This window comes from Bombina bombina, chromosome 3, assembly GCF_027579735.1.
Source record: "Bombina bombina isolate aBomBom1 chromosome 3, aBomBom1.pri, whole genome shotgun sequence".
In the NCBI taxonomy this organism is placed as follows: Eukaryota; Metazoa; Chordata; class Amphibia; order Anura; family Bombinatoridae; genus Bombina; species Bombina bombina.
Window position 1 is genome coordinate 1131781402 of NC_069501.1, and position 15166 is coordinate 1131796567.

General features: G+C 37.3%; 1 protein-coding gene across 2 annotated transcripts in view; it reads left to right on the top strand.

The window, feature by feature from the left end:
* The window catches only part of SPATA13 (spermatogenesis associated 13), a 120861-nt gene that overhangs the window by 22040 nt on the left and 83655 nt on the right, over nucleotides 1–15166 (top strand). Inside the window, exons 3-4 of one of the 2 annotated variants that reach the window (XM_053708502.1) lie at nucleotides 11412–11765; nucleotides 13644–13788. In XM_053708502.1, the coding sequence (XP_053564477.1) occupies nucleotides 11412–11765; nucleotides 13644–13788 (499 nt within the window). The remainder of the gene's footprint in view (nucleotides 1–11411; nucleotides 11766–13643; nucleotides 13789–15166) is intronic. The other variant, XM_053708503.1, reaches the window with a different exon arrangement.

Consider the following 15166-nt stretch of genomic DNA (forward strand, 5'->3'; position numbering starts at 1 on the left):
TGAGGGTTTAGTGGACAGTAAGAAATGATGTGGAAAATAAAATGGAAATATTTTCTTCAGAGATAATTTTTAATACAACCCACCATAATATATTTTTATTGATTTCATGTGTATTCTGGTAGTGGGGTTATACAGTCACACATTCTAAAGTGTGTCTGTTGCTGGTTTTTGATGCATTTTTCTTGTGATTTCCTAGCTCTGTGCTTTGCATTATGTTCAAGGTTCTTGTTTACTAAATTTATGGGCAGTGACAAACACATTAAAAAACGATAGTCAATATTGTCTTATTTTATAAAAACGAGGGCCAAATAAGAACAAACTTTCATATATGTATAAATATAACAATAGTGCATGTTATTTTGTTCTCTGACACCTTAGGGATATGAAACTCAATATTAATTAAAAAAAATAAAATTAAGTAATGAAAATGCATAATCTACACTTATTTATTTAGCTATAAATAAGGTTACCATATTGCCGCTTTAAAAAGGGACACATGAAAAATACATATTTCATGGCTGTTTATAAGAAATGTTTTGAATAATGTTCCTTTATAAAAAAAAAACCTGCCATATGTATTTTTTATGTGTCCCTTTTTAAAGCGGCAATATGGTAACCCTATCTATAAACTACCTTGATTTGTATTACATAAAAAATTAGCTTGTATCATGCTCTCTATAGAGACTAGAGCTCAGGTTTTGTACTTGCGTATGCTGCAAATTGCCCGACCAGATTCATATTCTACGCAGTGAATTCTTAGAGAAGTGCACAAACCCATTTACTCTTAGTCCTAATTGGCCACAATCAAGGGAGAGGCAAGATATGGAGCTATTTCATGCAGTTTGCAGTATAGTTAAGTTCATTTGCTTGTTGGTCTCTCTAGGGAGCACAGGGACTGCAATTTTTACAGAAAAGGCAAAGTATTTTGTATTAAAAACATATAAAATATGGTATATATATTTTGTAATGTTTCATCAATTTATATACATTTTGAGTTTGCCCTTTAAAATAAAACTTTAATCACCCATACAATTTGTAATAGTGATCTTTTTAATGTAGTTTCATGAATTATTTTGACCATATTTCTCTTACATTGGTGTATCCAGTCCACGGATTCATCCTTACTTGTTGGATATTCTCAATCCCTACAGGAAGTGGCAAAGAGAGCACACAGCAGAGCTGTCCATATAGCTCCCCTCAGGCTCCGCCCCCCCAGTCATTCTCTTTGCCGCTCTAATAAGTAGCATCTCCATGGGAGTGTAAAGGGAATGTGGTGTTAGTTTGTAGTTTTTTATTTCTTCAATCAAAAGTTTGTTATTTTAAATAGTGCCGGTTTGTACTATTTACTCTGAGGCAGAAAATAATGAAGATTCTGCTGAGAGGAAAATGATTTTAGCACCTTGTAACTAAAATCCATTGCTGTTCCCACGCAGGACTGTTGAGTACAGGAAAACTTCAGTTGGGGGGAACAGTTTGCAGGCTTAACTGCTTTAAGGTATGTTTCAGTCATTTTTTCTAGTCAAGACTTAGTAATGCTAGAAGACTGACAGAATCCCCATGTGGGAAAGGTAAGCCATATTCTGAGACTTAGTATAGAAGGAAGGCTTATTTGTAAGGGCTCAAAACACTGGTGGACACTGTTAAGGGGCAATCGATTTTTTTTTAAGATAATCTGACATTATACAAGTTTTATATTGCATTTAAAACACTTTTTGGGGTTTTTATTCCGCATGGCATATATTTAGACACCTATTTTGGCTTGGGAAGGCCCCACAAACTCCTGAGGGAAGATGGAGGGGGCCTGAATTTTGCGCATCAGTTGCGCAATTGATTTTACAAACAGCTTCATGCAGATTCATGTGAAGGGTCCAAAGATTACTTGAGGACTTCAGAGAGGTTTATTTTCGATCAAAACTAATCCCCAAGAAAGGTAGGACACAGCAAAGGCTGTGGCATGGTTAATTTGCTCCGGTTTGGGCAGTAGGGGGTTAATTGACTTGAAATTTACTGTGCAATCATTTCAATGCATTAGGATCATATGGTGAAAATTTCATAAAGATTGGATGATTTTTGGAGGTTTAGTAAAAAAGTATGCGCTTTTTATTATTTAAAGGCACAGTACTGTTTTTTCAAAAATTGTATTTTACTGAATTTGAGTGCTGTCTAAGTCTGTTTAACATGTCTGAGCCTACAGACAGACCTTGTTTTATGTGTTTAAAAGCCATGGCGGTCCCCCCTATTACATTTGTGTTTAAAGTGTGCTAACATATCAAACATTTTAAAGACCATGCAGTGACACTTAAAAATGTGGCCCAAGATGATTCTTTAACGGAAGGTAATGAGGATAGCCCTCCTCCCTCCCCCCATGTGTCGACACCAGTTACGCCCGCGCAAGCGATGCCTAGTACCTCTAGTGCATTGGCCCCTATTACATTGCAACAATTAGCAACAGTCATGGATAATTCCCTTGCAGCATTTCTATCCAAACTGTCTGTTTTTCCTAAAAAGCGTGATAGCTCAGTTTTAAGAACAGAGGATGAGCAATCATAAGTTTTGGATAATTTATCTGTTGTACCCTCACAACCCTCTGACGTGGCGGTGAGGGATGTACTGTCTGAGGGAGAAATTGTGACGCAGGTAAAATTTTCTTAGCGGGCAGAATCAGATTTCTTAGCGTTTAAATTTAAGCTGGAACACCTCCGCGTACTGCTTAAGGAGGTTTTAGCTACGCTGGTTGATTGTGACCCTATGGTGGTCCCAGAAAAATTGTGTAAAATGGACAAGTTTTTAGAAGTCCCTGTATACACTGATGCGTTTCCGATCCCTAAGAGGGTGGCGGATATTGTGACTAGGGAGTGGGAGAGACCAGACGTACCTTTTGTCCCCCCCCCCCCTATCTTTAAGAAAATGTTCCCCATAACTGACCCCAGGCGGGACGCGTGGCAGGCGGTCCCTAAGGTAGAGGGAGCAGTTTCAACACTAGCTAAGCGCACAACTATACCAATAGAAGACAGTTGTGTTTTCAAAGATTCTATGGATAACAAATTAGAAGGGTTACTAAAGAAAATATTTGTTCAACAAGGTATCCTTCTTCAACCAATTGCCTGCATTATTCCTGTAACTACTGCAGCGGCTTTTTGGTTGAGGCGCTGGAGGAGTCGCTCCAGAGGGAGACTTCATATGACGAAGTCATGGATAGAATTCATGCTCTAAAGCTGGTTAATTCTTTCATTACAGATGCCGCTTTACAATTAACTAAATTAGCGGCAAAAAATTCTGGTTTTGCCATTGTGGCGCGAAGAGCGCTCTGGCCCAAATCATGGTCGGCTGACGTGTCGTCCAAAACAAAAATATCAGGAAAGGGCCATGCCCTTCCACAAGATAGACCTTTTAAGGCTAATTTGCGCTCCTTTCGCAACTTCAGGAGCGGACCTGCTTCAACCTCTGCAACCGCAAAGCAAGAGGGTAACGTTTCCCAGCCCAAAGCAACATAAAAGTCTTTGCAGGGCTGGAACAAGGGTAAACAGGCCAAGAAGCCTGCTGCTGCTACCAAGACAGCATGAAAGGGTAGCCCCCGCTCCGGGACCGGATCTAGTAGGGGGCAGACTTTCTCTCTTGCTCACGCTTGGGCAAGAGATGTTCCAGATCCCTGGGCATTAGAAATTGTTGCTCAAGGGTATCTTCTAGAATTCGAAGAATCTCACCCAAGGGGAAGGTTCCACATTTCTCGTTTGTCTTCAGACCAGACAAAGAAACAGGCGTTCTTACGCTGTGTAGAAGATCTTCTAAAGATGGGAGTGATACACCCAGTTCCAACTGCAGAGCAAGGACTGGGTTTTTACTCAAACCTGTTTGTAGTTCCCAAAAAGGAAGGAACTTTCAGACCAATCCTGGATTTAAAAATTCTAAACAAATTCCTCAGAGTTCCATCATTCAAAATGGAAACCATTCGGACAATCTTTCCATTGATCCAGGAAGATCAATATATGACTACCGTGGATTTAAAGGATGCGTACCTACATATTCCTATCCACAAAGATCACCATCAGTTCCTAAGGTTCGCCTTTCTGGACAAGAATTTTTCACAAAGGTGCTAGGGTCCATTCTAGCGGTACTAAGACCGCGGGGCATTGCAGTAGCACCTTATCTGGACGACATATTAATTCTGGCGTCGTCTTTTCAAAGAGCCAAGGCTCATACAGAAATAGTTCTGGCCTTTCTAAGGTCTCACGGGTGGAAGGTGAACGTCGAAAAAAGTTCTCTGTCCCCGCTCACAAGGGTTCCCTTCCTGGGAACGCTAATAGACTCGGTAGAGATGAAAATATTTCTGACGGAGGTCAGGAAGTTAAAACTTTTAACTACTTGCCGAGTTCTTCATTCTGTTCCTCGGCCTTCTGTGGCTCAGTGCATGGAGGTAATCGGGTTAATGGTTGCGGCAATGGACGTTGTTCCCATTGCCAGAATTCATCTCAGACCACTGCAGCTGTGCATGCTCAAACTGTGGAATGGGGATTGTGCAGATTGTCTCCTTAGATACAAATGGACGAGAAAACCAGAGATTATCTTCTCTGGTGGTTGTCTCAGGATCACCTGGCTCAGGGAATGTGCTTCCGCAGACCAGAGTGGATCATTGTCACGACCGATTCCAGTCTGTTAGGCTGGGGTGCGGTCTGGGACTCCCTGAAAGCTCAGGGCCTATGGTTTCGGGAAGAGTCTCTTCTCCCGATAAACGTTTTGGAACTGAGAGCGATATTCAACACGCTCCAGGCATAGCCTCAACTAGAGGAGGCCAGGTTCATCAGGTTTCAGTCGGACAACATCACGACTGTAGCATACATACATCATCAGGGAGGAACAAAGAGTTCCCTAGCGATGAAGGAAGTATCCAAGATCATCAAACGGGCAGAGGATCACTCCTGCCACCTATCTGCAATTCACATCCCAGGAATAGACAACTGGGAAGCTGATTTTCTGAGTCCTCGGACCTTTCACCCGGGGGAGTGGGAACTCCTTCCCGAGGTTTTTGCTCAGCTTACCCAGCTATGGGGTATTCCAGAGTTGGATCTGATGGCGTCCCGTCAGAACTCCAAACTTTCTCTTTACGGATCCAGGTCGAGGGACTCCAAGGCGGCATTGATAGATGCTCTAGTAGCGCCTTGGTCCTTCAATCTGGCTTATGTTTTTCCACCGTTTCCCCTTCTCCCTTGTCTGGTAACCAGAATCAAACAGGAGAAGGCTTCGGTAATTTTGATAGCGCCTGAGTGGCCACGCAGGACTTGGTATGCAGACCTAGTGGACATGTCATCTGTTCCACCATGGACACTGCCATCGAGGCAGGATCTTCTAATTTAAGGTCCATTCAAGCATCCAAATCTTGTTCTCTGCAGCTGACTGCTTGGAGATTGAACGCTTAATTCTATCTAAGCGTGGGTTCTCTGGATCAGTTATAGATACTTTGATCCAGACTAGAAAACCTGTCACCAGGAACATTTACCATAAGATATGGCGGAAATATCTTTGTTGGTGTGAATCCAAGGGTTACTCATGGAGTAAGATTAGGATTTTGTCATTTCTCCAAGAAGGATTGGAGAATGGATTGTCAGCTAGTTCCTTAAAGGGACAGATATCTGCTCTATCTATTTTGTTTCACAGGCTTCTGGCGGAAGTACCAGACGTTCAAGCGTTTGCATAGGCTTTAGTCAGAATCAAGCCTGTCTATAAACCCGTGGCTCCTCCATGGAGTCTAAATTTAGTTCTTTCTGTCCTTCAAGGGGTTCTGTTTGAACCTTTACATTCCATAGATATTAAGTGATTATCTTGGAAAGTTTTTGTTTTTGGTAACTATTTCTTCTGCTCGAACAGTTACAGAATTGTCTGCTTTGCAGTGTAATTCAACCTATCTGGTGTTTCATGCAGATAAGGTTGTTTTGCGTACAAAACCTGGTTTCCTTCCGTAAGGGGTTTCTAATAAGAATATTAACCAGGAAATCATTATTCCTTCTCTGTGTCCTAATTCAGTTTCTAAGAAGGAACGGCTGTTACACAATCTTGATGTGGTTCGTGCTTTAAAATTCTATTTAAAAGCAACTAAAGATTTCAGACACACGTCATCCTTGTTTGTTGTCTATTCTGGTAAGAGGGGAGGTCAAAAAGCTATCTCTTCCTCTCTTTCCTTTTGGCTGAAAAGCATTATCCGATTGACTTATGAGACTGCTGGACAGCAGCCTCCTGAACGAATTACAGCTCTTTCCACCAGGTCTGTGGCTTCCACATGGGCTTTCAAGAATGAGGCTTCTGTTGAACAGATTTGTAAAGCAGCGACTTGGTCTTCACTGCATACTTTTGCCAAATTTTACAAATTTGATACTTTTTTGCTTCTTCGGAGGCTATTTTTTTGGGAGAAAGGTTTGCAAGTAATGGTGCCTTCCGTTTAGGTTACCTGACTTGTTCCCTCCCTTCATCCGTGTCCTAAAGCTTTGGTATTGGTTCCCAAAAGTAAGGATGAATCCGTGGACTGGATACACCAATGTAAGAGAAAACAGAATTTATGCTTAACTGATAAATTTCTTTCTCTTACGGTGTATCCAGTCCACGGCCCGCCCTGGCAATTAAGTCAGGTTCAAATTTATTTTTTGTAAAACTACAGTCGCCACTGCACACTATGGTTCTCCTTTTTCTCCTAACCGTCGGTCGAATGACTGGGGGGCGGAGCCTGAGGGGAGCTATATGGACAGCTCTGCTGTGTGCTCTCTTTGCCACTTCCTGTAGGGATTGAGAATATCCCACAAGTAAGGATGAATCTGTGGACTGGATACACCGTAAGAGAAAGAAATTTATCAGGTAAGCATAAATTCTGTTTTCATGTAATTTATCTCTAAACCATTTTTTTCTGCCCCTTGAGAGGCTTGATCCAAAGCCTGCAGGATTGGAACTCTGTAACGTGCTACACAGTAATTGTTTGATCAGTGTAAGAGCTTATTTATAGCTGTCCTTAATTGGCCACATAAAAGGAGTTAATACAGTAAGTGTATTTTGAGTGTTGACTATCCCTTTATCTTAGTTGCCCCACGATTAGTCCATACATCAATACTCAGAGCAGTAGTCCACATGGAATATCCATTTTATTCAAAAAAGTTAACTGCCACATGGCTCCATAACTCCTCCTATATCTACATCACTATTAGCCCGATTTTAGCCGCAAATCTCCAGAGTGTCGGCCAAGACGACTCTTGCACGTTCACGCTAAATTGCGCATGCGCAGTTTGTTGATATCGTCACTCTCTGCCTTGTTATGCACGGAACCGTGTTAAATCACATGAAAGTGATGCAGTATAGCTGTAAAGAGCTGACTAGAAAATATCACCTGAACATCTTAATGTAAAAAAGGAAGATATTTTACCTCAATTTTTTTAAGTATTCACAACCCACTGTAAAGCATACCCCCCCAACTGTCCCGATTTTCGCGGGACAGTCCCGATTTTAGGGGTCTGTCCCCCTGTCCTGGGTTGCTAGCCATCTGTCCCGATTTGCCCCATGCATTAAATTTTTTTTATTTTTTTTTAATTCTATTGGGCACATACCAGTGGTTTGAGCTTGTGTTTGATTTGGTGCCTAAGTGTATTAAAATATATGACTTTATTTAGAATATTATTTATATTACTTTGGCCTTATATTTTTTAAGCCCCGCCCACCACATTCCAATTTTTTGCCGTGGGGGTGTCCCTCTTTTGAATTTTGAAATGTTGGGAGGTATGGTAAAGAGACTGCTGATCTGACTACTTTGGTGTGGTTTTTTTTGTTTTTGTTTTTTCTTTCCCAACTTGCAGTATTTTGAGGTAAAATATCTTCCTTTTTTACATAGAGATGTTCAGGTAATATTTTCTTCTCAACTTTTTCCATTTATATTGCATCACTTTCAAGTGATTTAGCATATGAGTATTATATCCCTCTAAAATAAGCATACTCAAAAAGCTCTTGAAGGTGTCTATCCCTGGACTGCAAAACAATAAATTTTTGTTAAATAACAGCTTTTCAAAAGTCTTAACTTTTTTTTTTTATTCAGATTTTGTTCTACTATATACTAACTCTGCATTTGTAAAAAAAAAGACTTTACTGCCCCTTTAATTGCTTACTTTGAGCAACTGCTTCATGAAAGGTACAAAGTTCAGCTGCAAATACACTGAGCAAATACAGATCTGCACAGTGGAACATTGTTGTCTGTTATTGTTAAGTGAAGCCAGGATGCCGACAATCGGCTGTATGTTGTTGCAGTGTGTCTGTGGTGCACAATTGCCAGTTACCGACAAGGAGGTTTGATCCAAATTTTACATTTCCTAAAAATATTATTTTTAATCTTTGTTTTGCTAAAATACAAGAGTTATGCTTGTCAATCATAAAATATAATGTAGCTGTATAATAAAATAGTCAGCCTATAGTGTTCTTTTAATATTTAGTGGTTGTATAAGTATTTTATGTGTTTTATTTTTACTTAAAAGAGACATAAAAGTATATTAATAAACCTTGAGCTTTTCCTACACTCCCAAGGAGGCCAAAAAGCAAATGATGTAACTTGTAAATGCTGCAAATCAGCTGGTTGAGCAGTTTGCAGCATTTAAAAATAAATAAGCAAGATGTGTTTAATGTCCCTTTAAAGGCGTTCAACTTACATGCTGATTGGCAGCTGTGTGAGTATGCCACTTCTCATAGGCTTATTGGTTATGCCTGCTCACAAGTGATAATTTATATTATGTAGTAGAGTACCAGAGGTAAAGTTCTAGGGGCGTATGTTTTTCTATCTATCTATCTATCTATCTATCTATCTATCCAATCTAATCTCTACAAAACCCTTTATCCAAACAGCTTGGGACTGGAAAAGGTTTCAGTATATTTGTATATTTGCATCTGTAAAATGAGACTGGGAGAAGAAAGCATTATATATTATAATATCACAACAGACACCATAGATGGGACCAATTGTTCTTTAATAAATATAGACTAGCATTTGCATTTTAGAACTCGAGACAAACAAAAGATGAAGGCAGAGAAGATTGTGACTTGGGGGGAATGGTAATTTTTAAATCATTTTGTTTTTAAAACAATTAATGAAAGAGTATTTTTAGTTCTGGATTTGGGAATTTGTACCTGTGTGTGTGTGTGTTTATATTTTTATAGGAGCCAGTTATTTTTTATTTTTTTTATTGAGAAATACATAGAACAATCCAAAAATATTTTCGGAGACAAATGTAGTAGTTTTGCAGCCTTGGCATCCGTGCTCCTGGAGATTTGTCAATCTCTGCTGTAACATGCTAGCTTAAAGGGACATAAAATAAAAAAAATATTTCATGATTCAGATAGAACATATAATTTTAAACAACTTTCCAATTGTACTTTTATCAATGAAGTGTCTGCAGCACTAGTTATATAAAACTCCAAGATTACGTCACCTCCGGTGAATCCATACATCTGATTGGTTGTGCATCCTGACCCTCACGGAGACAAGGCCAATCAGATGGGACTGTAATCGCCTATCTTCACTATCTATTTTGCCTCTGCCGGGGGTTCAAGGGGAGCAAAGCCCCCCTTGTAAACCTCATTCCCCAAGGTTTTCTTGGGGTGGATGCTAGAGGTTTAGTGGTGGAAGAGTCACCGGAAGTTACGTCATCTTCGAGTTTTCGACATAACACACTATATGGCAGCAGTTTTGCAACAATGTTATACATTAGCAAGAGCACTATCTGGCAGCACTTTTTTCTGTCATGTAGTGCTTCAGGCATGTGCACGCTACCTACCTAGGTATCTCTTCAACGAAGAATAACATGAAAACGAAGCATTGATATTATAATTATATTGGATTTTTTAAAAAAATTGTATTCTTTATCTGATTAATGAAAAAAAATGTTTTATGTCCCTTTAATTGTAGGTGTCTGAAATGTTTTGTATATTTTTGGTTGAACTAAAAGAATGGTTGACATAAAAAAAAAAAAACTAGTTAAACATCAAAGTTCACTTGTTATATGGTCAGAATCGCAGTTTATATTTACAAATATTAGCTAAGGCTAAACTTTGGTATAATTTTAACTTCAATGCTTCACCATGAGTGTTTTATTATTAAAAGGACATGGAAGTCAAAAAAATGATCATGATTTAGATAGAAACAAATAAAAACATAAAAACACATTTATTTTTGTTTACTTTGTTGGATCTTATCTTTTTTCCATCACAACTTATCAAGGTAGACTCAGGAGCGTGCACATGCCTTAAAAGTACACTAAACCCAAATGTGTTCTTTCGTGATTCAGATAGAGCATGCAATTTTAAGCAACTTTCTAATTTACTCCTATTATCAATTTTTCTTAATTCACTTGCTATCTTTATTTAAAAAGCAAGAATGTAGAGCATAGGAGCCAGTCTATTTTTGGTTGAGAACCTGGGTTATGCTTGCTTATTGTTGGCTAAATGTCAGCCACCAATAAGCAAGCACTATCCATGGGGCTGAACCTAAAATGGGCTGGCTCCTAAAATCTACATTCCTGCTTTTTAAATAAAGATAGCAAGAGAACGAAGACAAATTGATAATAGGAGTAAATTAGAAAGTTGCTTAAAATTGCATGCTCTATCTGAATCATAAAAGAAAAGAATTGAGTTTAGTGTCCCTTTAAGAACTAAATGTATAGCATTTTTACAAACCTGACAAGCACAATGCCAAGACTCATGATCCTGAGCCTACCTTAAAGTGCTATTGAGGAAAGGAGCTAACGTTTAACAGAAAGAAAATTTGATAATAGAATCAAATTGAATTTATTTTTTTAAATTAATATTCTCTGTCTGAATCATGAAGGTTTAAAGGGACATGAAACCCATTTTTTTCTTTCTTGAATTCAGATGGAGCATATTATTTTAAACAACTTTCTAATTTACTTCTATTATCTAATTTGTTTTGTTCTCTTGATATCCTTTGTTAAAAAGCACACTAGGTAGGCTCAGGAGCTACTAATTGGTAGCTGCACATATGTATGCCTCATTTTGTAAGCTCACCCAATGTGTTCAGCTAGCTCCCGGTAGTGCACTGCTGTTTCTTGAACAAAGGATACCAAGAGAATGAAGCAAATTAGATAATATAAGTAAATTGGTAAGCTATTTAAAACTGTATGCTCTATCTGAATCATGGAAGAAAATGTTTGTGTTTCATGTCCCTTTCATTTTGGCTTCCATGTCCATTTTAATTTTCTTTTGTTCGGTAAAGTGTAATTTTTTAATTTTTTTTAGACACAAAACCAGATAATGTTGAACACATTTTGTTTACTATTCCAGATATTATAATAACAGCTTATGTTATCAACCATGGTAATTTCATAATGTTGGTGCTAATTTTCACCAGTACACCTTATCTGCATTATTCACCTTTTGAAAAGGTTGTTACTGAAGAAACCTGGATAAAATCTCCATCTCAAGATGAGGAACAATCGGAACCTCAGAAGGCTGCACCTCGAAGATGGAGCTCGGGCAAAAGCAGGTCGCGACCAAGGCCTCTTTCCGATTATGGTCAATTAGGTATTCGGAGTTTTTCCATCCCTGAAGATTCGGTTCCAATGGAATCACCAGAAGTGGATTGTGGGACTTGTAGGTCACCCTTACGCTCTTTTAGTGATGAATCAAAGATTCGAAAACCTAATGTGAATTACAAACAAAGACCCATCTCTGTAATAGGTGGGGTCAACTTCTATGCAACAAGTGAAGATGAAGAAATTGGAGGAATACTTCAACAAGTAAGGGTCCTGGAAAGCATGCAAGATCACTACCTAATGAAATCTGTCGGCTGACCTCCAGCTATTGCAAAAAATTATATTTTCTAACTGATCTACCTTTTCATCTCTTCCAGTTTTCTTCACTTGAATGAAACTGAAAATCTTGCATGTTATCAGACTAACTCAAGAACTCTTGTCTTTACAACTAATTATCTAATTTACGTTCAACTTTTACTAATTTTTAAATGTTGGTTTACATGTCTGGTCTTAACCTATGCATTGATTCTAATTTGTTTTGGGGTTTGAATGTTGCATGTTCAAATAATGTAATTTAACACTAATTATAAAAGATATTGCGATTTGTAATTGTTTTTTAAATGGAAATCTTTTTTTTTATCACATAGTGGGATGCAGAAGAATATACAGTAGCCTGGATTATAAAATATATTTATAAAGTCATTGCTTTGAATAATTTATTTTTTTACCATGTTGCTTCAAATTTTAACTGGTCCAAAATAATTTGGCTATGCATCGTGTTTAAAGTGACGTTATAATGAAAAAATGACATGCTCTGATTAGTTAGTAAATTTAGTACTAGCAACCTTGCTGGAAATAGCTGGTGACTCATTCGGGATGCACACAAAAAGTTGCAGGGTCATTAAGGCCAAAAATTCTTTACAAATAAGAGCCAATAATTTTTCTTTTTTGATGGTTATTTAATGAATATTTATCCACCAATTCTGTCCTACTCCTGGATGTATAGCTTCTGTGCTTAAAGGGACAGAAAACACTTTGATTTCTATATAAAATGTTTAGTGTTGAGTAATGAAACAACTTTACAATATATTTTCATTATTTATTTTTATAATTTTTCATGTGAATTAGCTATTAAAATTGAGCAATTACTATTTCTCAGAACATGAAAAGCACCCCCGGGTTTAGATCTGTGCCCAATTGGCTTTAACTGATAACTGCAAAACCCGGAATGGCTCGTCCAAATAAGGCAAATGAGCTGAAGTTTGAGTAAAAATAATTTTAATTTGTTTTAAAAAAACATTATGATTTGGTGATATGTTATTGTATAGCAACACAGCAGAAATGTCTTGTAATTACAAGGTATTTACTGTCCATTTAATAACATTTGATAGTACATCTCTAGCAATAAAATGCACATATCAGATAGAATGCTTGGTGCTGGAAATTAATGTGCATTCTGAAACAAAAGACAAATTGGAGCTTTTAACAAGAAGCCTAGATCAACTCAGATTGACTTTTACATACTTTATTTTGAGGTGTTGGTTATGACCAAAGTACTGACAAAATACATTTTGGCTTTTATCTGTAACTAATTTCCTGGCTGATGGCATTTTACCTCTATATATTGGCTTATTTTTTAATTGAGAGCGAATGGTGCACTTTTCTGTATATGTGGGTAGACTAAATATATTTACAAGCTCTGATAATAATGTTTCAGGTTTGGTTTTGTGTCAGTAGTTCCTGTTATATGGAGGAGGATGCAGTGGCACACCACAACCTAACCGGAGCTAACTTCTTTGTCATACAATTTCTTAAAATTTGCACAAACGCCAAAAAAAAAAAAGTATTGAAGAAATTTGTTATATAACTGCCTTAAGTCTACATTTGAAAAGGAACTGGAAAAAGTATGCACTTTAGTATTTATACAGACAATCGGGTCATGTTATTAAATTAATTTGTCCACTCTAATGAAGAACCAAATGCCAGCCTTATATATGTGTGTATTCAGGGCAAAATTCATATATTTTTAAAGGTACCTAGATATATAATTTTATATACAGCAACTGATTATTCATCTTGTAAGTCCATCGATGTACGGTAATATGTAAGAATATCACGCTGACTTTTGATTTTTGTTTGCAGCCAATACAAAGGCCTCCAGTTCCAGCCCACAAAGTTCCCCCTTATAAGGCTGTTTCGGCGCGCTTACGGCCGTTTCCCTTCTCTCAAAGCACACCAATTGGACTTGATCGAGTTGGGCGCAAACAACAGATTAGGATCTCCGATGGTAAGTACATTATTTCCGATGCTTGTTATAATTTATTCTCTCCGTTTTGAGGGAGGTTTTTTTTTTTTTTTTTTTTTTTTATATACTGAATTTGTAAAAATGAAATATACTTTATAGTAGTAGCCCTATTATACCATGAAACTAGGGCTCCCTTTTTTTTTTACTTTTTTTTTTTTATTAATGCTTGTTAATTACAATTTTCTGCAAAAAATAACATGTCCATTATATAGAGTATTGCTGTTACATACAGAACAAAATGTATACAGAAATTGTTATGGTGGTTAGGTCAACTTGATTACAAAGGAACAAAACCAAGGTTAAATTATGTCTAGACGAGCCTAGTTATGCAGTTAGCTCTTCTTCATCTTGGACCCTGAACAGGTATAATCCCTAAAACTTGACCTGGAATACTCCATTACATAACTGAAACATGTGATTTAGTACCAAATTCTGTGATATCAAGTAAATAACATGTCCTTAATAAAAGAATTAGTAAAAGCTGCAAATAACAATTCTTGAGAATTTTAAGATTGAGGGCTTCATTTTTTTTTTTTTTTTACTTGATGGTGTAAAGCAAAATGTTATCTATATGACACACATGCATTAGCACTGTCTTGCTGGGAAAAACTGAGATAAGAGGCGGCCTTCAAGGGCTTAGAAATTGGAATATGTGCCTACCTAGGTTAAGCTTTCAACATAATATACAAAGAGAATGAAGCAAATTTGATGATAAAAGTAAATTGGAAAGTTGTTTAAAATGGCCCAATCATGAGTTTAATTTTTGACTTGACTGTCCCTTTAAGCTGATACTATAATTTTATTTTTATCGACGAAACAAGAAAAAAAGTAGGAAGATTCCTATTCTTTTAGATGTCTCTTAATGGAACTTTAAAACAAGCTCTGAGTCCCCAAAACGTGCAGCATACAAGCACCACTTGAAAAAAATGCTTGTATCTCTTTTAGCAGGAGCTCAGAAGGTTCAAAAAATTTTTTTGTGGAGAATCATAGATTTATTTTTTTATTTTTTATTTATTTTTTCCAGGTTGCATTTAAGTACACGTGTAAATGGATTTTCTTTTTCTTATAAAATGGAGAGTAAAGTAAAAAATAAACTAAATTGAATTGCACAATATATAGCATTTTAAACAGCTCTTAACAGTTTGCCTATATTATCATTCTTTGCTTCGTTCTTTGGTGTACTTTGTTAAAGAGAAATCCTAGGTTACCTCAGGAGCGTGCATGTGTCTTATAAGTCTAGCAATAGGGTTTGCAACAAAGTTTATAGCAGTTTTATACATTGTTGCAAAAACTGGTGCTATAGAATGCTGAAGAAACATGCACGTTCCTAAGCTTCTATCTGGCTGACTTCATAAAAGGA